General features: G+C 37.1%; 5 protein-coding genes across 6 annotated transcripts; 2 read left to right on the top strand and 3 right to left on the bottom strand.

The window, feature by feature from the left end:
• Positions 1-2,773: 2,773 nt before the first annotated feature.
• Positions 2,774-5,941, bottom strand: LOC110683821. The gene is made up of 5 exons (XM_021860239.1): positions 5,852-5,941; positions 5,184-5,364; positions 3,897-4,900; positions 3,355-3,390; positions 2,774-3,270 (listed from the first exon to the last, which is right to left on the bottom strand). Exons 3-5 carry the CDS (start codon positions 3,939-3,941, stop codon positions 3,004-3,006), a joined length of 348 nt encoding a protein of 115 aa, XP_021715931.1. The 5' UTR covers positions 3,942-4,900; positions 5,184-5,364; positions 5,852-5,941; the 3' UTR covers positions 2,774-3,003.
• Positions 4,055-5,321, bottom strand: LOC110683909. The gene is made up of 2 exons (XM_021860313.1): positions 5,246-5,321; positions 4,055-4,815 (listed from the first exon to the last, which is right to left on the bottom strand). The coding sequence occupies exons 1-2, from the start codon at positions 5,319-5,321 to the stop codon at positions 4,055-4,057; spliced, it is 837 nt and encodes a 278-aa protein (XP_021716005.1).
• Positions 5,942-12,953: 7,012 nt separating the features above from the next.
• On the top strand, positions 12,954-14,717 carry LOC110683820 (F-box/FBD/LRR-repeat protein At2g26030-like). 2 transcript variants are annotated; one of them, XM_021860238.1, is made up of 2 exons: positions 12,954-13,497; positions 14,137-14,717. In XM_021860238.1, the coding sequence occupies exons 1-2, from the start codon at positions 13,036-13,038 to the stop codon at positions 14,533-14,535; spliced, it is 861 nt and encodes a 286-aa protein (XP_021715930.1). In that variant the 5' UTR covers positions 12,954-13,035; the 3' UTR covers positions 14,536-14,717. The 2 variants fall into 2 exon arrangements, with proteins under 2 accessions (XP_021715930.1, XP_021715929.1); XM_021860237.1 differs by having other exon boundaries at positions 12,954-14,717.
• Positions 14,718-15,961: 1,244 nt separating this feature from the next.
• LOC110683819 lies at positions 15,962-21,414 on the bottom strand. The gene is made up of 4 exons (XM_021860236.1): positions 19,479-21,414; positions 18,192-18,445; positions 16,826-17,035; positions 15,962-16,438 (listed from the first exon to the last, which is right to left on the bottom strand). Exons 1-4 carry the CDS (start codon positions 20,863-20,865, stop codon positions 16,313-16,315), a joined length of 1,977 nt encoding a protein of 658 aa, XP_021715928.1. The 5' UTR covers positions 20,866-21,414; the 3' UTR covers positions 15,962-16,312.
• Positions 21,415-24,515: 3,101 nt separating this feature from the next.
• Positions 24,516-26,524, top strand: LOC110683818 (F-box/FBD/LRR-repeat protein At1g16930-like). Its single transcript, XM_021860235.1, has one exon. It carries the CDS (start codon positions 24,749-24,751, stop codon positions 26,279-26,281), a length of 1,533 nt encoding a protein of 510 aa, XP_021715927.1. The 5' UTR covers positions 24,516-24,748; the 3' UTR covers positions 26,282-26,524.
• The last annotated feature ends 1,007 nt before the right edge of the window (positions 26,525-27,531 follow it).

The raw sequence follows: 27,531 nt of genomic DNA, 5'->3' as shown, positions 1-27,531 counted from the left end.
TTAGATATATATACATTTTATGGTAAGAAAATGAATATCAAGACAGCATCGACAAAGAAGAACCCAAATTCTTCATCCCAAGACTAAATCACTTTGTTTCTGATAATTCACTAAGAACTCATGTTAACCATAAAAATTAGATACACAAATTCCAGATAAAAATTACTCAGACATTAATCATTAACATAAAATAAATGAATGCATGCTTCCATAAAGACATATCAAACCATATAAATGCCCCTCCTGAATCAGAACAAGAACAGCAAACAATAGTCGGCATATCAAAGAGCAAAATTCAACCTTTCATAAGACTAAATTGTTCTGCATTAGTCTATAATTTTTTACTAGAATTTTAGAACTTAAAGTTTTCTTAGTTTTAATTAAGTAGGTAGTTTTGTTTTCTTTCTTTCTTTCTTTTTTTTATTTTATTTTATTTTATTTTATTATTTTTTATTATAGCTTTTCCAATTTTCCCCCTCTTTTTATTTGCTTCTGTGTTTCTATGTGATTGCAGGTGGTTGAAGTTGCCATCCACGATCATCAACTCACCAAGAAGGCATCACAAGCAACATAGGCAGATTGGTCCGCAAGCACCCTGCGGAGTGCAGTAGTCAGCCGCAACCAGCCTGCGGCTGGTACCTGATGCTTAATAAAGAAAAAAAAAAATAGAGAGAGAGAAGAGTACTGCTGCGAGGACAGAGTAGTCCGCAATCAGGTTGCGGCCCATGACGCTCCACCGCAGCCATAACGCGGTACAGAGTTCGCAAGGTATTAAAAAATATATATATATTAATACCAACTCTAAAGTATTTTTACATGTTGATAATTACAGATCGTAATCGCCAAATGACATAATTTTGATAGAAATCAATCACATCATAATACATTTAAGAGTCATTTATTACCTTACTATGCACAACTAATCATCAAGATTATAAGATTAAAATGCCTCTATATCAAACGTTGAGTTGCATTGGGTTATAAAGCAGAAACAAGTTAATCTCCTTAACACCAAATCATCAATTCATCACATAAATTCTCACTCAACCTACAAACACCCTTTTATTAAACCAGTTGAAGACACGACATCAGAAGCAAGCAGAAGGGCCAAGGCTATTATAAAAGTATGCTTGTAGTTACTATTTATTAGTAAATACTAAATAGTAACTACAAGCTAAGCATACTTTTATAGCAACAGACCAAACCTCAAGAAAAATAGTACAATTTTCTCCTTGGTAGATAAATCATGGCGTGTTGTAAAGGCGAACTATAACACAAAAATGGTAATTTCTTGCCCAATTTATTAATTTAGGTAGCTAATTGCATTGCTTACTCGTGCTAGGTAACTCTGGCTTCATAGAATCCACATATGGTTAAAAATCTCTATGTGATTGATGTTTCAACGAGCCCCCTTGAGTCTAACTAATTAAGCTTAATCATCAACATTCCTATAGCTTGTAGCTCAAACATTTTAAATAGACAGACAGTAAATCTTGAACATATTTTGATAAACAAACTTGGTCTACTGACTAGTACTGCTTTCAAACTTTTAACACAGAATTCCCGTGGCATTGAGTGCCTCAATAGTCACAAAAAGTTTAAGGCTTGAGTGGCAACAAACACGAATTACTTTCATTAAAATTGACATTACAAGAACATTACATTAGCATTTTCAAAATTGACATGCATAAAACAAAATAATTCAAGTAAGACAATAGACCATAACCATACCATGTAGATTGAGAAGCAAAAGAATCCGACTTCACAATAGCCATTGTCCTAGTAGAAGAAAGGCAAGTTTACAGTTTCATAGCATTGACACAGATCTAACACATTGATTGAGAAGCGGTTGTAAGCTTAAACCAAACTAAATTTAACAAAGCAAAATCAAAAGGAAAATTAGTAATCAGTACCTGCTGGCCATACATATGCATCCTCTAATGACAGGTAAGCCTTCTGTTTTTGAAAGTATTACTTGAAGATGTAAAAAAGCACCCGAAAACACAACCTCACAAGCCGATGAGCTCCTAGGAAGCTTAAACAAGGACTTACAGAACTCACGTTCCTTCCAGAGCTTTTCTTGGTCAGACCTTTTTTCAAAACTAACATCTAAATCAAGCTTTTTCAATACTTTTGCATTACCTAGAATGTACCTTAGTAACTTGAGTGCACTAGCATTCCCACTAAGTCCCTTTATCTCTATCGTCTTGAGCTTACTTTTCAAACAACTTGGTACAAAATCTGGTGCACGCCAATTCCTCTGCTCCATTTGATTATCACAATCCATAATGACATCTACCCAAAGATGCTTTAACTTTGGGAAGCATTTCAGTGAAACCAACAAATCCTTGCAATCATTAAGATCAAACATATACAAGATTGTTCTAATATTGACTAGATTTGAAAACAAGGGCGGATTCACACTCAAAGAAAGTTAAGTGTATACATAACAACACTTCTCCACCTCTAGTTCAAGGTTGTATATACTAGACATTCCTCTGAAAAATTCAGAGAGCCGGTGAATCTCCTCAATCCTCATTAACCTCAAATCCATCCGGTTCCCCTTCATCTTCACCCTTCCTCTTCAAATTAATGCATGCCTCGACTAATGCTGTTGAATTATGGCGAAAGCTATAAGGTAAAGTGGAGCCAAATACATGATTAATTTCAAGGTGTGTTAATTTGGGTGCATCAATAGATATCTCATCAAAGCCCGGCTTCGAAGTGTAAGTCTCAACTACCAACTTCAAAGACTTTAAATTCGGAAAATAAAGATTTAGAAGAGGCATTGCATTTAGAGGCTGTGCATTACATAAGAGATCAAACTCCAAAGTTAATTCTTCTAACAAAGGGGAAGATTCATGTAAAGATCCTAACCAAGAAGGCACTTCTATAATGCGGAGTAATAAAAAAAAAACACGGAGGGAGTAATAAAAGTACATATCATGAAAGGTCCAAACTCAACTAAAAATCAAAACAATTATATTAAGGAAAATATAAAAGTTAGAGTATAACTAATTTAGCAGTTTGAGGTAGCCACTTATTGAACTTTTGAGCTTTCTTTCTATAAGCACGAGGATTCTTCTTACTTTTTAGCTTGCATTCTATGAAGCCAACAACAAGCTGCTCAAGCAATGGAGAAATACTGAGCAAGTGCTGACCGAGTTCCATCTCCGAGGAACCTCCACTAAATTTCAGCATCTCAATGAACTTGAGGCTTGGATGACGTACTTTCCCAATAATGTAAAGTAAGTTTTTGTGATAATCATCCTACACAAATACAAATTCAGTTTAGCACATAACAGTAATTGAAACAGAAATGTATATCTACCACCAAGAATATAGATAGATCACCTCATCAGGATCAGGATCCACCTCGACACTGTTCAACTACCAAAAATACATAACAGAATTAGTATGAATATATACAACTATAAAATTAGATCAAAGGAGTTAGAATTAGTATACAACTATGTATTAAGATAAAAGGAGTTATACACTATACAGTACGGAACCCAATACACCAAATCTTGCGTAGAAAATAAGTACGGAACCCAACATTACAACCACAGTTCAAGTTCAGCAAACTGCATCGACATTTCAAGCCCCAACCTTCAATTATTCAACACGACAGGGACAAGGCAACTTCCGTTTCATATTAGTTACAACTTTGGAGTACTATTTGTGAGATATAAAATATTCCAAAGTTGCAATTAATATGAAATGGAAGTAGTACGAAATTCAAAAGAGTGATCAAAGAAGTGTAGGTGTGGACACTGAACAGAGATGCCAATGCATAGGTGGGTGATAGGTCCAGTAAATTCCTTAACACTCACTTTTCTGAACATGAGATAGATAATCTTAACAAAGAATCACAAGGAATGCTTTAATTTTACCTTAATTGCAAATTTCTGGAGGGATGGAGCAGCCTTTATCAGCATGATTAGCCAAAGATAAGGGTGAGAATTCCAACAATCTGGTTTCACTTCAACTTCCAACTGCTCAAGCTTTATGAGTTTAGGAAGTTCCAGCAGGTAATCTACAGAGAATTCTTCTATGCAAGAATCGATATGATATCCAGCTTAAGCCTCTTGAGTTGAGAGATGCAATTGATAAAAAGCCGAGCTCCATTGCTTAGGAAACTTGGGCAGTATAAAGAGCCTATAGAAAGTTGAGATAAAAGGGGAACATAATCTAGTTCAAGGCATTCCTCAAAATCACTACTGTATCTCAAATATATGAGATTTGGTGATGAGATCTGAATCCTTTTATAAAAACAATCTACAAATTCTAGGCTCTTCAACTTAGAGGATTGTGTGCAGACTCTAATATTATGCACAAAACTTGATTCCCACACAGCTAAGCGCTCAAGAGATGGACAGTTTGACAGCATACAGTCGATAACCTCCCCCGAAACATTTATAGACTTAAAGCAAACATCTCTAAGGTTACGTATATCAGAATACTTATGTATAGCTGGAAAAGTGTAATTTCTGAGACTAACACCCAATGATGAAAAGTCCAGATGAAGGCGAGTAACCTTGTTTGTAAGCGCAATTTGAACCCACCTATTAACAGCCTGATAACTACTACCAGTTTTGGATTTGAAATTGAAACTGAAACGAATAGTTAGCTCATCGAATGTTGGCTTAACAACTTCCAAAATACGACTAATTCCCTTTGCTAGGATGGGTTGTCTTAACCTTAGTCTAGAACCATAATCATATTTAGCGGGATATGAAAAGATCAATTTGGAGCCAATGCTTTCAGTCCACAAGTTGCGCCATCTGCGGGAAAGGGCACTTGTTGCCACGGCTTCCCTCAAGGACAATCAAGACAATATATGACACACAATAATATCATCGCTCAACCGGCTGAAATTGTCGACTACACTCGGGCACTGCACATGAAATCAGTGACGCAATCAATATAGAGTATATTCTATGTTACTTGGACTCGGATGAAGTGTCAAATTAGACACAGATGTCCAAGTATCAGACTCGCCCATTGTCTTGAAAAAAGTTTTGTTTTTAGTTAAAAATAAAGTGTCCAAGTGTCGGTGTCGGTGTGTCCGACACGACTCGTGTCGACACGGACACGTGAGGTAAATGAAAGAGTCCGAGTAACATAGCTTGTATATGACAACGAAATAAGTTATTGTAATAAAACAATGACAAGTTCACCTTTTGCAATGGTAATGGTACTTGTTGTCATGTTCTTGGAGCTGTCTTATTATTAGTCTTACGCTTACTGCTACGGTTACGCTTAGATAATTCAGCGGCTAATTGACTTAATTCAGATCTCTTACGCTTAGCAGACATAATTAGCGCAGTTTTTTTGTTGTTGGTTTATTCAAACAAATATCTGCTACCAATCAAAATAGAATAACATTATTTGCAATTCACGATTTCAAATCAATCCAACGGATGATTTAATTAATTGATCAATTAATGTAAAATGTAAATAATTGAGATTTAGCAAATTTCATCTTAAGCAAGCAATCATAATCAATTCCAAACACAAATATATATTTCATAGTTGAGATTTAGCAAATTACATCCTAAGCAATAATAATCAATTCTAAACACGAATATATAGTTAAGATTTAGCAAATTTCATCTTAAGCGAGCAGTAATAATCAATTCTAAACACGAATATATAGTTGAGAATTAGCAAATTTTCATCTTAAGCGAGCAATAATAATCAATTCTAAACACAAATATATAGTTGAAATTTAGCAAATTTCATTTTAAGCGAGCAATTCTGAACAATTCATCTCAACAATAACAAAATTAAAACATGCATACATACTTTTGAATCCAAAAATAAAATAAATTTTGCTCAACTTTACCTCTGAAAGTTTGTTCTGGTATTATTTGTTCACTGTTTCTGAAAGTTTTGCTGAATTTGATTTTATAATATAGGGAGGACAGAGAAAAATGGGGTTTTCTTAATTCCAACACATATTTATATGCTCAGCCGATTTTATTGGAATTTTATTTTCCAAAAATTCTTGTGTGGACTGGTTTACATTAACCATTAATGTGAACCAAAGCCCATGCCAAGCGGCCCAAACCTCAAACCGTTACTTTTTACCTCCCAACCAACCAAACTTTTGGGAATTCGTAGAAATTACAATTTAATAGAAATTGAGATTTCATGAGAATTTTTATTACTATCTTGCTAACGAGCGCCCCGGGGCGTTAGTTAAAGATAAATTATATTGGTTGAAATGGTATTAAATTAGGAATTCATGACAAAATCACGCGTCGTTCGGTGTAATTAATGTTAATTTTACTCTAATATTTGCACTTTAATTCTCTTATCTAACGCCCCGGGGGCGCTCATTAGCTTTTTATATTCAACTAAAACATTACTCCCTCTGTCCCTAAATACAAAACATCTTTTTAGCATTTATCACTCCCATAATAAAGAAAAAGAGGTTTTGAAGGGACAAAGGGAGTACATTGCAAATCACAAGTACACTATAATTATATCAATAGTTTATTTTTTGTACTGTAGTATTTTAAAGTTACAAGTACAGAACATTATATAACAAATTACAAGTACTGAAGTACATATAGAGAGTACCAAGTTAAACTTTGTTTAGTGACAATATTGTCACCTTCCAACCTTAAGGTTGGGGGTTCAATCTTTACTAGAGACACTTTTAGGGAGGGGATCCCTTACCCTTACCCTTCCCCTTACCCTTCCCCCTCACTGGCTCACTCTAACGATTGAAAAAATTCTAATACCTCCGTTACATATTATACCGATCCAATTTAGGGGTTATACTGTTTTAGACAAACATTTTCGATCCAACCCAACCCAATATGATGGACTTTCTGGGTCACCCGTGTAATAGACTAAGGCTGCAAATTACTTAATGAAGAAGAAAAGGACTGATTCATTCCAATAACAAAAGTACGGATACAAGTAACTTGAGGTTACTACTCTCCAAGCAACTTGAGGCTGCTAGTCTCCAAGTTTTCCTCACAATTTTCTGAATGAATTCTAAGTTGCATATCCTAAATTACTTATACTAATGGTCACATTGCCCTTAGAGATTACATGTGAATTCTAATGCTTAAAATAGAAAAACCAAATTAGAACATACTAAAAGTTGCTTGCTTCCATTCCTTCTTCTCTTCTTAATTAAACTTGTCCTCTAGTACATTGGAATTGCCTTGCTTCCTTGTTTGCTGCCTTTTTTTTTTGGTGCTCTGCTCATTGTTGGTGCCCGTGCTTGACTCTTCTAGTGTAGACTTTTAACGGTTGACCCGATTGCCCGAGTCCATCACATTACTCCCCCCAACGAGTTTCACCTTGTCCTCAAGGTGGAAGTGGGGAAAACGATCATTCAAGGCATCCCAATCTTCCCAAGTAGCTTCGAAATCAGGCAGATTAGACCACTTGACCAAGACTTCCCGGACTAACTCATCCCCTTGACTCTTCTTGCGGACATCTAACACAGCTTCGGGTTCCACCAGCATTTCGAGATCAATTGTGAGCTGATCAGGAATAGCCGGACTGACAGGACGATCCCCAATTGCCCTTTTGAGTTGTGAGACATGGAAGGTGGGATGAATCTTATAGGAGGCAGGAAGTTCGAGCTTGTACGCCACTTTACCGATGCGCTGTACGACTTTGAAAGGCCCATAAAATCGAACAGCGAGCTTCTCAAAAGGCCTCTTTGCTAATGATTTCTGGCGGTAAGGCTGGAGCTTGAGGAAAACCATATCTCCAATGTCGAAATGCTCATCTCTTCGATATTTGTCGGCGTTTTCCTTCATTAATTGCTGACCCCGTAACAGATTCAACCTTAATTTATCGAGCATGAAATCCCTTTCTCGCAATTGCTCCTCTAACGATCCCACCATTGTTTGTCCAGACTGCACGCGCCACAACTTAGGCGGCTCTCGGCCATAAACCACCTGGAATGGCGTGGTCTTGGTGGCGCTATGCGGCGAAGTGTTATAGGCATACTCCGCCCACGGTAACCACTGGGCCCAGGTTCTAGGTTGGGTGGAAGCGAAACAGCGCAGATAAACCTCCACCGCCTTGCTCACAATCTTCGATTGGCCGTCGGACTGGGGGTGATAAGCAGTGCTCCTCCGTAATTGCGTCCCTTGTAGCCGAAACAACTCCCTCCAGAAAATACTCATAAAAATACGGTCCCGGTCAGAGACGATGGCAGAGGGAAAACCATGTAGCCGCACAACCTCCTTGACAAAAATTTCGGCCACCTTCGCGGCGTCGAATGGGTGTTTCAGCCCTATAAAGTGCCCATATTTGGATAGGCGATCCACAGCCACCAATATGGTGTTCACCCCCTTAGATAAGGGTAAACCCTCGATAAAATCCATAGAAATCTCCTCCCACACCGCCGTCGGCACCGGTAAGGGTTGCAGCAGTCCCGCCGGTTGCCGTTGCGACGCCTTATTGCGCTGACACACATCACAACTCCTCACATACTCACCCACTACCTTGCGGAGGCCCGTCCATAACCACTCCGCCGCCACCCTGAGATACGTCTTCACCTCACCGTCATGACCACCGGTGGGGGCATCGTGATACTCTTGAAGTAGTCTTGGAATAATTCTGGAGGTTTTTGGTATGACCATTCTTCCTTTGTAACGGACCCTTCCTTCTTCACATGTAAAACCATTGGGCCCTTGTTTATCTGGCCCAATACTCTCCTTCAGCTCTCTGATCCAAGGATCAGTGTCGATTTCTCTTTGTAGCTCTTCCCAGTTAATTCCTTGTGTGTACACTAATGCTCCCAACTCACACCCCTTCCGAGACAAGGCGTCGGCCACTCGGTTGGAGCCCCCCGGCCTATAACGAACCTCAAAATCAAACCCGACTAGCTTTCTCATCCATTTTTGATATTCGTTGCCCACCTCTCTTTGTTGAGTAATGTACCTCAAACTTTGTTGATCGGTTCTAATAACAAAGTGTCGCCCCAACAAGTAATGTCGCCATTTAACCACGACTAAGCAAATAGCCATGAGTTCTTTCTCGTAAATGGATTTTGCCCGAGCTCTTACTCCCAAGAGCTTACTAAAGAAAGCAATGGGCCGGTTTTCTTGCATTAAAACGGCTCCAAGCCCATAACCGGAAGCATCGGTTTCCACCACGAATTCCTTGCCGAAATCCGGCATAGCTAATACCGGGGCGGTGGTCATGGCCACCTTCAATTTTTCAAAGGCTTGGGCCGCCTCCTCGGACCACCCAAACGCATCTTTCTTGAGTTGTGATGTAAGAGGCCCGACCACTTGAGCATAGCCCGCCACGAATTTACGGTAGTAGCCTGTCAAACCCAAGAAGCCCCTCAACTCCCTTAAATTACGTGGCCTGGCCCAACTGATGATGGCCTTTATCTTTTCTTGATCCATGGCCACTCCTTGGCTTGAGATCACATGGCCTAAATAAGCCACCTCATACTTCCAAAATTCACATTTCTTGTAATTAGCATACAAGTCATGCTCTGCCAATTTTGTGAGAACAAGTTGCAAATGTCTTTGATGTTCCTCTTCACTCGTGCTATACACGAGAATGTCGTCAAAGAAAACTAGCACAAACTTCCTCAAGAAGGGTCGAAAAATATCGTTCATCAACGATTGAAATGTGGCCGGCGCATTAGTGAGACCAAACGACATCACCAGAAACTCGTAGTGATCCTCATGAGTTCGGAAAGCCGTCTTATGAGTGTCTTCGGCTTTAACACGAATTTGATGATAGCCGGATTTCAAGTCCAACTTAGAAAAAATGACCGCTCCATGTAGCTCATCCAACAACTCATCGATTACCGGAATCGGGCATTTATCCGGGACCGTTTCCTTGTTGAGGGCACGGTAATCGACGCAAAATCTCCATGATCCGTCTTTCTTCTTGACTAGCAAAACCGGGCTAGAGAAGGGACTAATCGAAGGCTTGATTATACCGGCTTCCAACATTTCTCGGATTAATTTTTCAATTTCATCCTTTTGTATTTGTGGATACCGGTACGGACGCACACTAACGGGATTGCTACCTTCTTTCAAAATTATTGAGTGCTCGTGGCCCCGAGACGGAGGAAGACCAGTAGGCATGTTGAAGACCTTAGCAAATTCTTCCAAAATGGACTTCAACATTTCTGGCGGATCTCTCTTGTTTTTAAGCCCAACTTCAGCTTGTGGCCCAACTTCAGTTTGCTCCACTTGATTCACTTCCACCCAAAGCCGATTCTTCTCCTTACCCAAAATTCTAAACATGGCCTTAAGGGAGACCTTGGCAGTTTCTAGTGACGCATCACCGACGAGCTTCACCGGCACTCCGGCCACCGTGAACCTCATTTCTCGAGTGTTCCAATTTGTGGTGACGGTCCCAAGTTTTTCCAACCATTGTACTCCAAGTATTACATCGGCATTTCCTAGCCCAAGAGGTAGGAAATCTTCCACCACGGTTATGCCACCGTTCAATTTAACCCGAACACCTTGGCACACACCACTTCCTTTCACGGTGTCACTGTTGCCAAGTGACACCCCAAACTCGCCACCCTTCGTTAAGGGTATTCTAGCCTCCTCTACTAGAGATAGCGAAATAAAATTGTGGGTGGCTCCGGGGTCGATCATGACCACCACCTCCTTGCCTTGTATCGCCCCCTTTAACTTCATGGTTTTTTGGGTTAGAGATTCCGACCACCGAACACAATGTCACCCCAACCTCCTCCGTAGGTTCCTCTAGCTCTTCCTCGAACTCCACTCTCTCCAACCCATCATGATCACCACCATCTCCGGTAAGTAAGACACTCAACTCCTTTTTCCTACACCAATGCCCGACTCCCCATTTCTTATCACAACGGAAACAAAGGCCCTTAGCCCGTTTGTCTTGCAATTCACTTTCCGTCAACCGCCTAGGTTCGTTACCCGACCTTTGCATAGAGTGAGTCGAATTGGGCCGTCCAACACTAACGGACCCATGAGACTCCGGAGCCCGTGGCCAAGTTCTACTCGGACCCATATTTGGCAGCCCATACGATTGTATGAGCCCACCTCCAACTCTTCCCCCTGAATTCGATTGGGTCACACTCACCCCACTTGGCCCAGCACGCCAAGGCCCAACTGCAGCCTTCCCTTTGCTTACTCTATTTCTTTCTTCAATCTTCCCAGCTAGATCCATAGCCCTATCCAACGTGGCTGGGTCCAACAACCTCAACTCAGCTTTTATGTCTTCCTTGAGGCCGTTGATGAATTGCCCTCTCATTATCTCCTCAGGAATTTCTTCCAACGGAAAAGCCATCTCTATGAATTTTCTCCAGTATTCTGCTACTGTGGTAGTGTGGGTAACAGCCAACCACTGTTCCTGGAGCGTCCCGGAGTTGGCTGGGCGGAATTCCTTCAAGAGCCGGCATCGGAGGTCCGTCCAGTGTGCAAACGGTCGTCGGCGGTTCTCCCAGTGATACCACTGCAAGGCTGGACCATCCATAGCCATCACCGCGGCGGTGACCTTGTCTCGATCGGAAAGTTGATAAAAATCGAAGTACATTTTAGCTCTCATAACCCAATTATCGGGATCCTTACCCTCAAACACCGGCATATCTAATTTCTTGTGCTTCCAACGCCCCTCTCCTCCTCCTCCATCATCGTTCCATCCACGTGGGTCTCGATTCCTCCATACCGGCATCCCAAACTCTCTCTCAACCGGGGTACGGACCTCATTCTCACCGTGGATTTGACTATTTTCGCAATCCACGTGAATAAGTGGGGGTGGTCGTGGGTTCGGGGTGGCAGCCGCCGCTGCCGCCTTAAGCTCTGCCCGAATTTTCTCGTTTTCACGCACCATCAAGTTCACCTGATCCTCCGCGTTGCTTCTGTGATGGTCGATTCGCCCTTCTAGACGAATTCGATCCTCCTCAAGGCGTTTTCTCTCTGCTTCAAACAGGGTGGAGAGGTTTTCAGTGATTGCTTGCTGAGCCTCTGTCATCGCCTTACTCACCGATTCTGCCACCACTCGCCCGATAGAGGTCTCTTGACTCGTGAGCTTCTCCTCGATTGATTTGAGCCGAGACTCCACCTCTTCGATCTTCCCATCCATGACATCGGCACGTTAACTTAAGGTAGGTCCTGCCATTTTTTTTTTAACTGACAGAGGTGTCGGAGTGGTGGTTTCCGGTCACCGGCCGCCCGCAGAACCGTCGGCTCTGATACCAATTTGTAATAGACTAAGGCTGCAAATTACTTAATGAAGAAGAAAAGGACTGATTCATTCCAATAACAAAAGTACGGATACAAGTAACTTGAGGTTACTACTCTCCAAGCAACTTGAGGCTGCTAGTCTCCAAGTTTTCCTCACAATTTTCTGAATGAATTCTAAGTTGCATATCCTAAATTACTTATACTAATGGTCACATTGCCCTTAGAGATTACATGTGAATTCTAATGCTTAAAATAGAAAAACCAAATTAGAACATACTAAAAGTTGCTTGCTTCCATTCCTTCTTCTCTTCTTAATTAAACTTGTCCTCTAGTACATTGGAATTGCCTTGCTTCCTTGTTTGCTGCCTTTTTTTTTTGGTGCTCTGCTCATTGTTGGTGCCCGTGCTTGACTCTTCTAGTGTAGACTTTTAACGGTTGACCCGATTGCCCGAGTCCATCACAACCCGCCCTCCCAATCAAAAAGGCCTAAAAACACTTACACTTTGTTTGGATAGGAAGAAATGAAAGGAAAAGAAGAGAAGAAAAATGGAGGGGAACAAAATCTCTTATTTGGGTAAAAGATTGGGGGAAGGAATGGGAAGGAGAAAGAGGGATCTATTTTCCCTCTCTCTGTAATAACCATAATCTCTCCAAAATTGGAGAGATTTGAAGGGAAAATGGAGCTCACCTCCCCCTCCCTTTCTTTTCTTTTCCCTTCCCTCCCTTTTTTTTCCCTTCCCTTCTTTTCCTTCCTTCCTTGCTATCCAAGCGTTAAATTACTTTTTAACTCCTTCAAAAGAATACGTATATATGATCAGAAATTGAAGTCACACTAACAAAATTCTTTCCTTCACAAATGAAACTCCAAGAGATTGATCCCAGCAACAATGGCAGACGCCTTCGCCGGAAACTAAACAACGAAGAACAAGATCGATTAAGCTCACTTCCAGACTCCATTCTCACCGACATACTCTCTCTCCTCCCAACCAATTCCGCCGCCACCACCTCCGTCTTATCCCGCCGTTGGCGCCACCTCTGGACCACCGTCACCTGCTTCCAATTCGACTTCGATCTCTCCGAACAAACCTCATCAAACATCCTCTTAATCGTCAACAACATCCTACAACAATTGATTTCCCCAAAACTCCATGGATTTCACCTCGTATTTCCTTCGGAATCTAACTTAGATCAACCTGATGCTACTGAGCAATGCTTTCGAACAATTTTTCGGCGAAAAGTTGAACAAATTGTGGTCAATGCAGGATTCAGGAGCTTCTTTAGGGTTCCTGCTGCTTGTTTGTTTGATTCGCAATCTCTGGTAAGTTTGAAATTGATTGGTATGCTTAAGATTGAATTGCCTGAGAATGTTGAAATTCGACTTCCTAATTTGAAGAAGCTTAGTTTATGCTATCTTCTCGATGTTCCGATCATGTTGCGTGATATGTTTGAGTTTTGTCCATTATTGGAATATTTGCAATTGAGTTTTGACTTGATTTCTTTGCCCCAATCCCAGAATTCACATTCTTTGGTGAATGTGTTTTCGCCGAATTTGAAATCTTTAGATATATGTATGAATTCGTGGTGGCATTTGAAACGAAGTCGGATTTTTATTGATGCGCCAAAATTGGCAAACATTAGGATTAGTGATTGTTATTCAATTTATAACTTTGTCCAAAATCCAACTTCATTAGCTAGTGCTTGTATTGATTTGAGAGGGAATTCAATAATCGAGTCTAATGATGATGAGTTACAAGATGAAGATGATTTGTATGTTAACGGAATGTTCGAGTTTTTGGAAAGAATGTCTAGTGTTGACAACCTTGAGCTAATAATGGTACGAAAACGTACCAATATATTTACCCGTCTTGGGGTGGATATGCCAATCTTTAATAATCTAGCGCATCTTAAAACAAATCGATTCAAGGATTTGATGCGTTGTTTACATTATTTTCCTAAGTTAGAGCATCTTGAGGTGAGCTTATGTTCGGAAGATTATGATGTTCCAATGGAACCGAGGGATTGGTGTGCACCAGATTCTGTACCGGATTGTTTGGTTAGTAAGCTTAAGACTGTACGAATAGGGGGACTTGAGGGGACTGACGATGACCTTAAGTTGCTAGCGTACATTCTATGCAATGCAATGATTTTGGAAACTCTTTGCACAACAATTCGTTCCAAGGCCGTACATAGAATGGGTTCTAAAGTGTTGAAGGAATGCCAATTCTATAAATCCTTGTACAATCTTCCTAGGAGCTCCTCAGCCTGTGAAGTTGTGGTTCCAAAGAGAGTGACAGCATCAGGTGGTTTCTTCAAAAATGGATATGCAACTTCTTGCTGTCCAAATACCAATATTTAAGCTGTTATAGATATTTACTACTCAATTTATAATTTATTTTACTGATACAATGGCTGTTGTATTTTCTGTGTGTTACTTCTTTTACTTAATGGCGGTTGTAAATAATACGAGTTATTGTTGGCTTATATCATTCGTACAATGGTTATTGTAATTACTAAATGTTAACTTATTTTACTCATACAGTGGTGGCTCTTTGATCCATGCCTCAAATTGTTTTCTGTAATGGGAAAACATACATCATACACATGAATTTAGCTTTGTTAGACATACATTAACAAATCAGGGGATTAAGATGCTTGAATTCTCTTTTTACCTTTGATTTTGTTTGAGGTTATTTGACGAAATCAATTACATTATACTAAAGGCGAATCTGGTATGACATTTGTCAAGTTTTGATTAAAAAAATTCCCGCCACTTTTACTTTCCTTTTTTTAACAAATATTTATGAACATTATTTATAATATCCTATAATATTTAACTTTCAATTTGACAACTATATATAAGTATATTCTACATGCATTCAATGAAAATATTTTGACATATAATATTTTATAATAGGTATTTTATGGAAAAGAAAATCAAGTATTTGTTTCAATTAAAAATATTGCTTTTTATTTTTAATTAATTATTGTTAAATTAACATTATAATTTATAAATATGCTATGTAAAAACCGTGCATTGCACGGGACTTAAACTAGTTATAAACTAGCCTTGAGCCCAATACAAATAAGGAAGTAGATAGCAAAGAATAACTATGCTAACAGGGTGTGAGACTGAAACCTTGGACATTGTAGAATCTAGTTCTCTCTTTCCATATATGTTTATGGTGTAAGGTGTATTCTAAAAATAGTATCATTTCTATGCAATCAGAGCTCATAGATAATTTCAGTGAAGCACATAAAATACAGCTTATCTCTGTCACTAGCCTTACTGCTCTATTTAGCTGCTCTTAAGTTCAGATTCAAAATCTTAGCCGCTTCTTTATACTGCAGCAGCCTCAAATTGTCGCCCCAAACTTCCGAAGAGAAAGCACATTCAAAGAATGAGCGTCACACTTTTTCAACTGGTTGTGACACAAAACACAATTAATACCACATTAAATTCAGCATTAGCTGAACCTCTCTGCTGTGTACAATTCATTCTGAAATACAAACAGCATAAAAAAATTTTTTAAAAAAATAAAAATTCCCCGCATTTTTAAACGTAGGAATTAGATGTTCTGAATGGTAAAGACATTGTTAGCATGGATTCATTAGATTCAGAGAGATGAATATTACATCTTTATAAAAAATGAGAAAATTAGGGAATCTTGAAAGAGTTGTTTTAAGAAACTATTACTCCCTAAATTACAGGACTGTTTTTACTAATTCTAAAACTAAAAGGGGTTCAAATCAAGTCGACCATCCCAGCTTTAATAGACCATCACTTACCATCAAATTAGTTAATTCCATTAAACAAACAGTAAATACCTTACCAACAAAACTTTTGCCATTTTCAACTATTATTTCTAGCAACAGCGTTACAGTAAAGACATCCAAGTCCATTTAGGCCAAAAAAAGAGATGGGTGCCTGAAAGAAAATTCTTTTGCTGCCCAATGTAGTATAGCAACAACACTAAATCCATGCGACCTTCAAAGTACCCAGTATTTGTAAGACGTATGCAAGGCCATCCAAAGCAAATTGGTCAATGCAGAATCATACTAGATGCTGATTCTGATGCAATCAATGTATCATTCCTGTGAACTAAGTATGTGACAGTCGCACAAACTGTTGATGCTCATCTCACCAATGACCTCAGAGCAGCCTCAACATCAGCAAGTGGCTGACCAACATAAAGCTTTAGTTCTCCCTTCCTTAGAACAAATACTTTGTTGTCAAGAGTTTCTGCCATTTCTTTGAATTCCTGTATCATGTTATGAATATATGGACAGTTCAATATGCCTTGCCTACCAGTGATATAAAGGTTTATGCACAGCTATGCAGAAAAAAAAAATTGTTGTAATAAGGTATTGCTTTCATTCCTATAAATTATACATCACTATTCCTTACTCCTTAGTAGTTTACATCTCCATCATTCTAATAGTCTTACAAGTTTTTTGTTAAAGGTATCATTAATGCAGGAAAATCACACATTATAGTTGTTTAATTTGGAAAAGGGTAGGATAGAAATTTGGCCTATTATTTAGGGACGGAGGAAGTATATCAGATAAATATTTCAGGTTATGGATAGCAACCTCAAGATACTACTACTGTTTCCGTGACCAAAAAAAAAACATATTTTGAGTTTTACCTTTGTTGAAATAGGAGCAATATCTACAGCAGCATCAGGTAGATCCTCAAAAGCTGATTCCAGAAGATAACTGAAGTTATTAGCATCATTGCGATCTTCAAAAGCAACAGTGTAAGATAAGTAAGACTGATTCTCTGCATCAGTGTAGATCCTTATGTTATAGAATCCCCGCTGTGCTTCATCACCTATACCATTTTGCATCAAAATGACCTAGAAAAAGTGTTTTTCGTAAGGACAAATATGGATATTTTAAAAGTTCTGTATAGTAAATTGGGAGGGAAAATGACAGATAAGAGCTGTAAAGATTTGCTACAGGTTTCCCAGTTTAAAAGATGAACAGTTGGCAAATGCTATCACAAATCCACAAAAGCAAGTGAGTTGAAGTAGAGATTCATATTTCAGAGGAGCACAAAATACACTTTAATTAAATTTCAAAGCTATTCTGAGATTTCTGACAGCAAAAAATTAAGATAATTTACAAAAATGTACTGTTTAAAACTACATTCATACCATAAAACTGTGGATTGAAGATTATGGATGCAACACATTTGAAATTACTACTATTGCTTATTTAGATAATACTTTGCATCATTTTCCCGTAAATCACAATCTACAACAATCCAAGCTGCTATTACAATAGTCTAGACTAGGATAAAGACTACGCAAATAAGGCATTCAGTTCAAAGTTCAACATGGGACATAGAATGCATATGTTAGAGTAAGTTCAAGAGCATAGCAGCTTATAACAGAGGACTTTAGGGGGGGGGGGGGGATTCCAATAAGAAAGAAAATTTAGCATCCAACAAAATTCAGAAAGTCCAACAACAAAAAAAAATTGTTCTGTATTGAAGGATATACAATCTCTGTCCAAATTAAAATGCTATTCAAACAATATATCATAATGACAATTATTTTTCAAGCACTAGTGCCAATTTCTTTGTTAAGAGGTTTAGCGAAAATGGAATGCTTAATCAAAGCATGAATAAAAATACAGATCCATGTCCTAGCTCAACCATCAATACTCCAAAATACTTGCAAAAACATTAGAAAAGCCTCCCATAGTCCCATCTGCCTCAGTTATTTCCCTTTCCAGTAATCAGTAATAATAGTAGGCAAGACGTCACAACATGAGCATGTAATATTTCTACATAAAATTGTCTGCTTCACACCAGTAAACGCAAAATACTAAATTGTAGTAAAAAAATTCAGCTTGCAAGATCCATAAGTTAATTGACTAGATTCTTCCATTTAGGACCTGATTAACATAAATATTTATATATATTCCTTGATGAAAGAACATGATTAAGCTCGAAACAAACAGTATGAAAAAATGAGCAACAAAGGTTGGACGGAGTTATCTACTCACAAGAACATATGGAAGTTTTGACCACCAAGGATTAACATTCTCTAGGTCATCCTTATCAATGCTCCGGGGTAGTTTGCTTTCTAGTTTGTTAGAATTGGATGGACCTTTTCTTCGTGGCATCGTAGGTGACTCGGATGTTGTTGAGGCAGCAGGATCAGTCATCTTCTTTTTGCCTTCAGTTGCAACAGTGCTGGACACTTTGCCTCCGGATCCCTTGTCCAAACTGTTTCCATCACTAGAGTCCTGGACAAGACCTAAAGATTTAACAAATAACTGAAAGATGTACAAATAATTTTTAACAACTGCAAAGTTAAGACCTAGTGAATCCGATTAGTGTAAACTATATGCCAGCACTTCTAGAAACAGCAATTAGATGACTTGAATGCCTTGAAAGCAATAGAACCATATAAGAATGCTCAAAGAGGCATGAAAGAATAGCCATCCTCAAGCTTTCCTTCTTGAAGTTTACAATCACACCATAGCTTTTTCAGAACGTCTTATAGGTTGAGCTTTCAAATTTCCTTTAAATAGATGGCTACAAATACATTATATATTTTTTACCATTGTATGAAGCACAACTTTATCTAAATTCTTCTATTATTCATATTAGGATAAGCAACACAGCCTTACATTTCTTAGTTTCAAATCTTTCTCAGCCACCTCCATCAAGTCGACTCTTTAGTGTATAGCTATCTTCATGCTAAAAGTTTTTATTCCCACGAAATTATTCAGCCCAGTTTGTAAGACAAGAAAAACTACATAATTATCAAGGAAAACTGTATCAAATATGGTGGGCTTTGTTGGGTTATTTGTAAAATAAGCAATGAACTTAGGTAACTATTTGTTATTTACTCAAATGAGTAATCAACAAATCCACACTATGCCTCCATGACAACAACTTGTGATGAAAGAGTACCAATTTAACTCCCAAAAACTCAGGTAACAAAATCTACACTATAACTCTATGGCAACAAAAGCTTTATCAAAATAAAATCATTTTCTTTTATTCTTCACACCTATTGATGGACCTAGGTCCTAGCTCTCTGCCACTAGAATTGAAGCTTTCATATATCATATATGTTGCACTATCCAAAAATATTTGTCAAGTCATGATATTAAGCTCCTATACAAAGGTAACAACTTAAGAGCCATTTTCAAATATAAACGGAATAAAAAAGAAAAAAGTAATACTGCTAATCTGAAAGAAAGAAACTCGGCAATCATATTTGACAAACATAAGAAGGCTAGAATATATATTAGTTGACAGCTCATGAAACACCAGATTACCTTTTACAGGTTTGGCACCCTCATTTATTTCTTTGCTCAACTTTTTTGCTGTCCTGTTGCTTCCCAAGGCAGATGAACCATTTCCTGGTTTGGCACCCTCATTGCTTCCCTTGCTTGCTTTTTTTGCTGTGTTATTGCTTCCCGAGGAAGTTGAGCCATTGATTCCCTTGTCCAACTTGTTTCTTGCACCATTGCTTCCAAACCCTTTCCCAGGGCCTTTCAATTGTGCAGAACTTTGAGGTACTGGTATCTTCCCTTCTTTATCCATACCATTATTGCAGTTTTCAGGAATCGTTTCCTCAGTAACATCTATTATCTGACTATTATCATTACCACTTCCCGTTCCCTCGACTGGTTTTTCATCATTTCCACTACTATGTTTCTCTCTTACATCATCAATGTTTTGAAATCCTTTAGGTTTCTCTTCAGGTTTAGTCAAATGACTTCTAAATTTATGCTTCATCTTAAACAATAACATACTATCTTCTTCTTTACCATTCAAAGCCTTATTTTTCTCCTCCTTCCCAGACCCCTCTGATTTATTTAAAAAATTTACATTCAGCGAAGGTGCTGGATATTTTTTCTTCAACTTACTTAACCGTACATCAACTTCCTTCACAATACCACTATTGATCTTAGAATCTTTACTCTCAAAATCCTCAATATCATCGTCATCATCACTCACATCATCTAAATCTGCTTCTCCATTCTCTACCTTCTTCCTCTTTTCAGCCTCTCTTACCTCCCACGCCATCTTTCTAATTTCAGAAATCTTTGCTTCCATTTCTGACTCATCCACGTCCAAACCAGCCCAATCCTTCAGAAAAGTATTCCCATTAATTCCCACTTCCCCTTCTCGCATCCCCAGCCTAAGCTCCTTTTTCCTATCCCCAACTACCAAATTCCCATTATTCTCATCAGACTTATTAGAACCCATTACCCAAACAGCAACAACCGTCTGTAAAACGAATAAACCCACAAATGAACCAACAATCTTAACAATGGTACTGCCTGAAATTCCACCAAAACCCACCAAATTTGGAGCCTCTGAATCCCTAACAACTTCTAGTTGACTCAAACCAGATTCATTCTCTGATTCTTCGACAAAGCTAGAACCCGATTGTTCCTTAGTGGAATCCAAAGGAACCTCAACATTTGGTTCAATTGGCTGAATGGGTGCTTCTATATGATCATCCAAAGGAATATTGTAGGGTTTAGTAAGGGTTTTAAGGATCTTAGGGCGCAAGTAGTTTTTCCTCTTAGCACGCCTCAAAGACGAAGAGGGTACACGAATCGAGCATCGAATTATCGTTTGTCTAGGTGATTTGTGAGCCTTGTATGAGACAAAGGTGGCAAAGGGATAAGGCAAACTCGCCAATGCCACCATTTATCCCACTCAAAAATCAACTTAATCAATCTTATCCTTCTATTTCAATGAAAAGTCCAATATAATTCTCAATATTCAATCAAATTAAACAACCAGCAAACAATTGAATACTTACTATATTGCTACTTTCATTAAATTGACAATAATAACTCAATCAAACAAAATTGAAGAACCCTAATCCCCCATTATTAAAAAAAAAAAAAAAAGAAAAAAAAAACCCAAAACAGCAAATCATCAACCTAAAATTCCCAAATGTTAAAGACAGTAAATTCCTCTTTTTTCATAAAATTAGCAATTAAATTAGGCCAAAGTAACAACATACAGAACTGAAAGAGATGGAAATCCGTTGAAATTTCTCAGCAACAAAAGCTTATATTCGATACCAGGGTGGTGAATTTGGAAGCAAAGGTGAACTCGGCAGCGTCGTCTACTTCAGAAGACCACAGCACAGGTAGAGTGAAAAGGAGAGGAGGAAGAAAGATGCATAGGAAATTGCATTATTTGAATGGGCTTATCCCCAAATTGGGGTTTTCAATTCAGAAATTTGGAGTTGGGGTTTGTTCTCTTACTTCGAAATTCAGATCAGGTTAGGTCAGGTCAGGTCAGGTCGGTTCAATTCAGCTCACTTCAGTTCAGCTTCTAATTTTCTTCTCTTATAAAATATTCAGTTCAGTTCAGTTCAGCTTCTAATTTCCTCCTCTTATAAAATATTCAGTTCTATTCAGATCAGCTCAATTCAGTTCAGTTCAGTTTAGTTCAGTTCAGTTTAGTTCAGCTCAGTTCAGTTCAGCTGAGTTCAGTCAATGAGAACAGACCCTTAGCCCCTCAATTACATATTTAAAAAGTTTATAATGAGACGAATCTAACAAAATTTATTTTGATAATGTTTTTAATTATTACTCCGTAAATTAGATCATACCAAATTAGATAATAAAAATTCTTATCAGACCTTATTAAAAATCAAACCAAATCTCCTTATTTCAGGTGAACAAAACAAGTCCTAACCTTAATTCTACCATTTTGGTGAGGTTAATGTTTGACCTGTTTTGAATTTTTAAAGAACACCATATTTCATTAATTAAAGTCATACGACATTCACGATTAACAATTGACGATAATGAAAATATATATAACAAAATCAAACAAAAATTAATCGGTTTGATCTGTGTTTGAATATTTTTCTGATTTAACCTTAATTATTTTATGATAAAGACTAGTATTATTTTTATTTTTTTTCTAACAAGAAGTTCATTGAACGAAGAGCAAATTACAATCTTAAGGGCTACTATCAACATACACACAAACATGAAAAGAAAACCTTTATGAACCTTAGTTGAGGCACCACATCTAAACAAACCCATAAACAACCAAGGCATGGAGTCGTGATAAAGACCACTAATTGCATAACGCCATTGACTTTGGAGCCTGAAAAACCAAAAGAAACTAATTGGAACTTTATTGTGGACTAAGAATTGCCAAATTAACCGAAAAAATCGAGATGGACCGAGTGAAGAAAACTAAAACTTGAAAAAAAATAATTCGAAAAGGGAAGTTGTAGAGACTACCACCAACTGAAAGAATGCACCGTGTTGTAGAAAAATAGACTATTTTGGTCAATCAAGATATTGACTGGACTTGCTTCATTTCTTAGCTAGCGCGCGGTCGAAACGAAGTTTTTAGCAACAAAAATAAAAGATTTTTAGCAACTAAGTTTGGCAACAAATTTTTAAAATGTTGTTAAATAGCAACAAAAATAATTTTTTTCATTGCCTAATTAATTAAAAGCGACATTTTATGCTTTACTTTTTAATAATTAATGGCTACTTGTTTTTGATTTATTGTTCTTTAAAACAAATTGTCTTACTAGTTGTTATTAGGTGACATCATATTTTTGTATTGTTGCCATATATATAGCAACAAACTATGACAACTTATATTTTATTTGTATTGATTTAGAAACAAATAAAGTCAATGAATTTTTGAATTGTTGCCATCAGAAATAACTCATCTAAACTATTGTTGCTAGATGATAACGTATTTTTTATTTGTTGCCATTTACTAATTTCAATAAATGACAACGGAATTTTTATTTGTTGTCATTGGAGATATTCTTCTTATTATTTGTTGCTATAATGACATCAAATTGTAGAAGTAGTTTATTGTCATCGGAAACAAGTGTTACGGTTTGTTATCAATTTATGTAAGCCACTTTTATATTTGTTGCCATTGGAAATTCTCTTCTTAGGGTCTGTTCTGTTCCCCTTATTTTCACTTATTTCAGGTGTAACAAGTTCAGATAAGTTCAGTTAAGTTCAGATCAGGTTTAATAAGTTCTGATAAGGGTTATCCAAGTACAAATCAATTAACCTATACTAAAAGCGAATCTAAAATGACACTTGTCACAATCTCATTAACAATTTTCCCGCCCATTTTACTTTCTGTTTTTACGCAGAATCTTTAAGGAAATCATTTTATAATAATTTAAAATATCTTTTTTCCAATTAAAATTCTTAACAATAATAATTCTCCATATAAACCCAACTAGTATATTTTTACATATAAGTAGTCTTTTATTTGGTATTATTTTTGTAAAAAAAAATGAGGTAATTATTATTAAACAATACTGCTATATATATATATATATATATATATATATATATATATATATATATATATATATATATATATATATATATATATATATAGGGGGAGGCTCTCGTGAGAATTTTTCTTATGTGAGAATTTTTTTTATGTGAGAACACTCTTTATGTTCTAAATTTTAAATATGATGTTCTAAACTTTTCCTTAGGTGTTCTAAATTAAATCAAATGTTCTAATTTAGTATTTACATGTTCTAAACCATAAATTAGTTAAGTTTAATATCATAAATTTTAAATAACTTGTTACAAAATTTTAACTTATATGTTCTAAATTTTAAAATGTGTGTTCTAAGATTTTTAATTATATGTTCCAGATTTTAAAGCGTATGTTCTATATTTTTACTCATATGTTCTAAATTTTTAACTCACACTTTCTATATTCTATATTTGTTTGTTCTAAATTTTTATTCACATGTTCATAATCTTAAATCAAATGTTCTAAATTTTACTCATATGTTTAAAATTTCATAAAGCAGATTTTATAAAATTTTAATCACTTGTTCTAATTCTTAAATCAAATGTTCTAAACATATTACTCACTTAGATGTTTCAAATTATTACTCAGATGTTCTAAATTTTAATTTCAGACGCATGTTCTAAATTTTTACTCGTATGTTCTAAACTTTTACTCACATGTTCTAAATTTAAAATCAGTTCTCATATAAGTATGAATTCTCACATATGAACCTATTCTCACCGGATCCCTCCCCTATATATACACTTTATTTTCTACTCTTAAAATTCGTATCAATACTAACGCAGCATGTGCGGGTACTATCCTTAGAATTTTTTTACAAAAAATAAAAACTGTAAAGTCCTTTTTTTTTTTTAATCAAGTTTAAGTGTCACTAATCTTAACATTGATAGAGTTGCTTATATTTATTTTTGAATTAGTATTATGAGTTTAATTTTATTTTTTTATTTATTTTTTATTTTCTTTTTTATAAAATTCAATACAACAACTCTTTATAAAATTTAATAATAATCCTGCATTGCACGGGACTTAAACTAGTTACAAATAAAATAAGTTTTAACAAGGTCTAATAATGTTTAGAAGTGAAAATAGAGAAGAATTTCAATTCCATCTCTAATTTAGATACTGACTTGCCGTTTGGTGTGTTTTGGACCAAACTCTAACATCCCTAATCTTTAGCGTTCTTCTGTAAACGACCCAGAAGATCAATTGAGGAAGAGTGAAGAGTGAAGAGTGAGGAGTGAGATTGATGGAGAAATTGAGAATGGGGGATTGCAAAATCATGAAATATTATTCCAGAAAACGACCCAAAAGATCAATTGAGGAAGAAGAAGACAGATTGAGTTCACTTCCAGACGCCATTCTCACCGACATCCTTTCTCGCCTCTCCATTGATACCGCCGCCAAGACCTCCGTCTTATCCCACCATTGGCGCCGCCTTTGGACTGGCGTGACCCGCGTTGATCTCTATGTTTGCAATCAGTCAGATTCCACGGCCAAAATCAGCTACATCCTACGCCAGCTTACTTGTCGGAAACTCCGACACTTTGGTCTCACTCTCGAAGATCTGGAAGAGGGGTCCAATCCTTCTGCAATTTGTGTATCAGAATTAGAATCATGGTTCCACCAAGTTTTCAGCCGAAATGTGGAAAACATCAGTGTAAATGCAGAGTATGATGTTCCCTTGTTATTACCCGCTTTTCTGTTCAATTCTCAATCTTTGGTAACTTTGTCTATACTGGGTGTGCTTAAATTGCCCAAAATTAAAGATTTGTGTGTTAATCTCCCTAATTTGAACAAGCTTACCCTAGACGAGCTTGATAATTTCCCTCTTTGTTTGGAGAATTTAATTAAGTCTTGCTCACTTTTGGAACATTTGGATTTAGTCTTCGATCTAGATTTGTCTAGTCATGTTGTGAATATAATTGCTTCTAACTTGAAGTCATTGTCTATAAGTAATTTAAGTATGCTAAACAATACCCGAAAAACTAGAGTATATATTGATGCTCCTAAATTGGCAAAGCTCAAAATTCAAGATTGGAGTTCAATCTACTACTTTCTTCAGAATCCATCTATATTAGTCAAGGCCTGTATTCAGTTGGAGAATGATGGGGGGTATGATGGGCTGGAATTGGATGGTGAGCAGGATTACGGCGCATTATCTGGACCACGAAAAGAATATATTTGCCAGATGACCAAGTTTTTCGGAGGATTATCTAGTGTTAGCAAACTTGAGCTGAAGCTAGAGAGTTGGACCAATATTTTGAGATACTTTAATTGTCTGAATCTGCCGATATTTTCAAATTTAACCTGGCTTCAAACAAATTGCTTTAAGGATTTGCTGATATCTTTGAATTATTTTCCCAACTTAGAGCATCTTGAGGTCGACTTATGGTTACTTGATGATAAAATGGAGCAAAGGAGATGGTGTGCACCGGATTTTATTCCAGATTGCTTAGTAAGTAAGCTCGAGACTATACACATAAGTACAGTGGGCATTGATGATGACCTCAGGCTTCTAGCATACATTCTGAGTAATGCAATTGTTTTGAAAAAGCTTCTTGTAGATTTTAGTACAGTGGATGGGGCATATGTTGAAAATGAACGTGATAAAGCATATGCAGTGTGGAAGGAATGTCAGTTATGTAGGTCATTGTTAAACCTTCCAAGGAGCTCCTCGACGTGTGAGGTTGTGGTTTCTGGTAGGTTAGTCGCAGCATCAGGGAATGCCGTACAAGGCGAATTCCTTACATGTCAAATGTATTTGGGTAAATATACCTGACAGATGCAACTTGTTTTCCAATGCAATATTCTAGCTGATGGGTTGCAGACTTGCAGGTATGACTATTGACTACTAAGTTCTGATTGATTTTTGGTTTATGCATAATTACATGTAATTTTGGTTTAGGCATAAAAATGTTTCTAGAAATGCTGGATATGTATCAGGGTATCGTAGCCTTGCAATGTATTTTACTCTTTCCTATAAACTTTATATGATATATTCAAGTTCGTTTACTTCTCTATATATGGCTATGTACGGTAAATCTTTCATTTATTAATGCCTTAGTGTATGTAGCATGAGCTCTGAAGTACGTCTATAAATGTAAGGATATAATCCAAAGGCTCACTAGTGTATCAATAGATTAAGAAGCTTAAATTCCGAAGCTGTTCTAAGCTGATTTTATGACTATCTTTCCCTATACGTCAACATGTATAGCTGACTAATGAGAACAGGGTTCTTCACAACTTGTGATCTATTTGTAAATATTAAATAGAAAAGTATGGCAGAAGATCAAAGTAAGAAACTGCTAGATATGTTTATCTGTATAGAATCTATAGATATTTGACATCTTATATGGGGTGGGGATTTTTTTTTATACATGACGATTTCTGAGGAGAGGACAATGCTGAAGCTGAATTTACTGGTGATGGGAGTCTAGGAAACCTGTATATTCCCTTTCTGTTTAGAATGCTATAGTTAGGCAGCTTCTCTTTGTGCTTAAACCGTCAAACTCAGCTTCTTTCTACTTTATTATTTATTTTTCTATTTGTTTATGTTAAATACAATGTAGAATGGTCAGTAGATATTAAAATAAGGTACTAGGGATCAAATATGACCATGATACAGCACCTCTTCAGAAAAATTGTTCAGTCTACTTCCTTCTGGAAACTAAATTGCAGGTGAAGAAGTTAGAAGTTAGGTATATACAGCACATCTTCAGAAAAATGTTCGGTTAGTTTAATACTAAGCTTTGCTAAGCACATTATTGCACATCTGCACAATTAGGAATAACCAGAGCCTCATTCATTTGTGCCATTCTCATACTCTGAAGCATTGCCAAATCGCCATAAGTATGATGTGAAGATTGTGAACCGAACCATCACTGGCTAGTATGATAATATCCAATTATAAAGAAGAAAACTATTTACTAGGGAGGTTCAGTGCTGGGACTGGTATGTTTCTTGAACTACCAGCAGTTGCATCTGCTCTGGCTTCTCTATTTACTAGTCTGTAGCTTTGATTGGGCCTGT

The sequence above is a fragment of the Chenopodium quinoa genome, unplaced genomic scaffold, assembly GCF_001683475.1.
Source record: "Chenopodium quinoa cultivar QQ74 unplaced genomic scaffold, ASM168347v1, whole genome shotgun sequence".
In the NCBI taxonomy this organism is placed as follows: Eukaryota; Viridiplantae; Streptophyta; class Magnoliopsida; order Caryophyllales; family Amaranthaceae; genus Chenopodium; species Chenopodium quinoa.
This window is presented reverse-complemented; position numbering and strand designations above follow the sequence as displayed.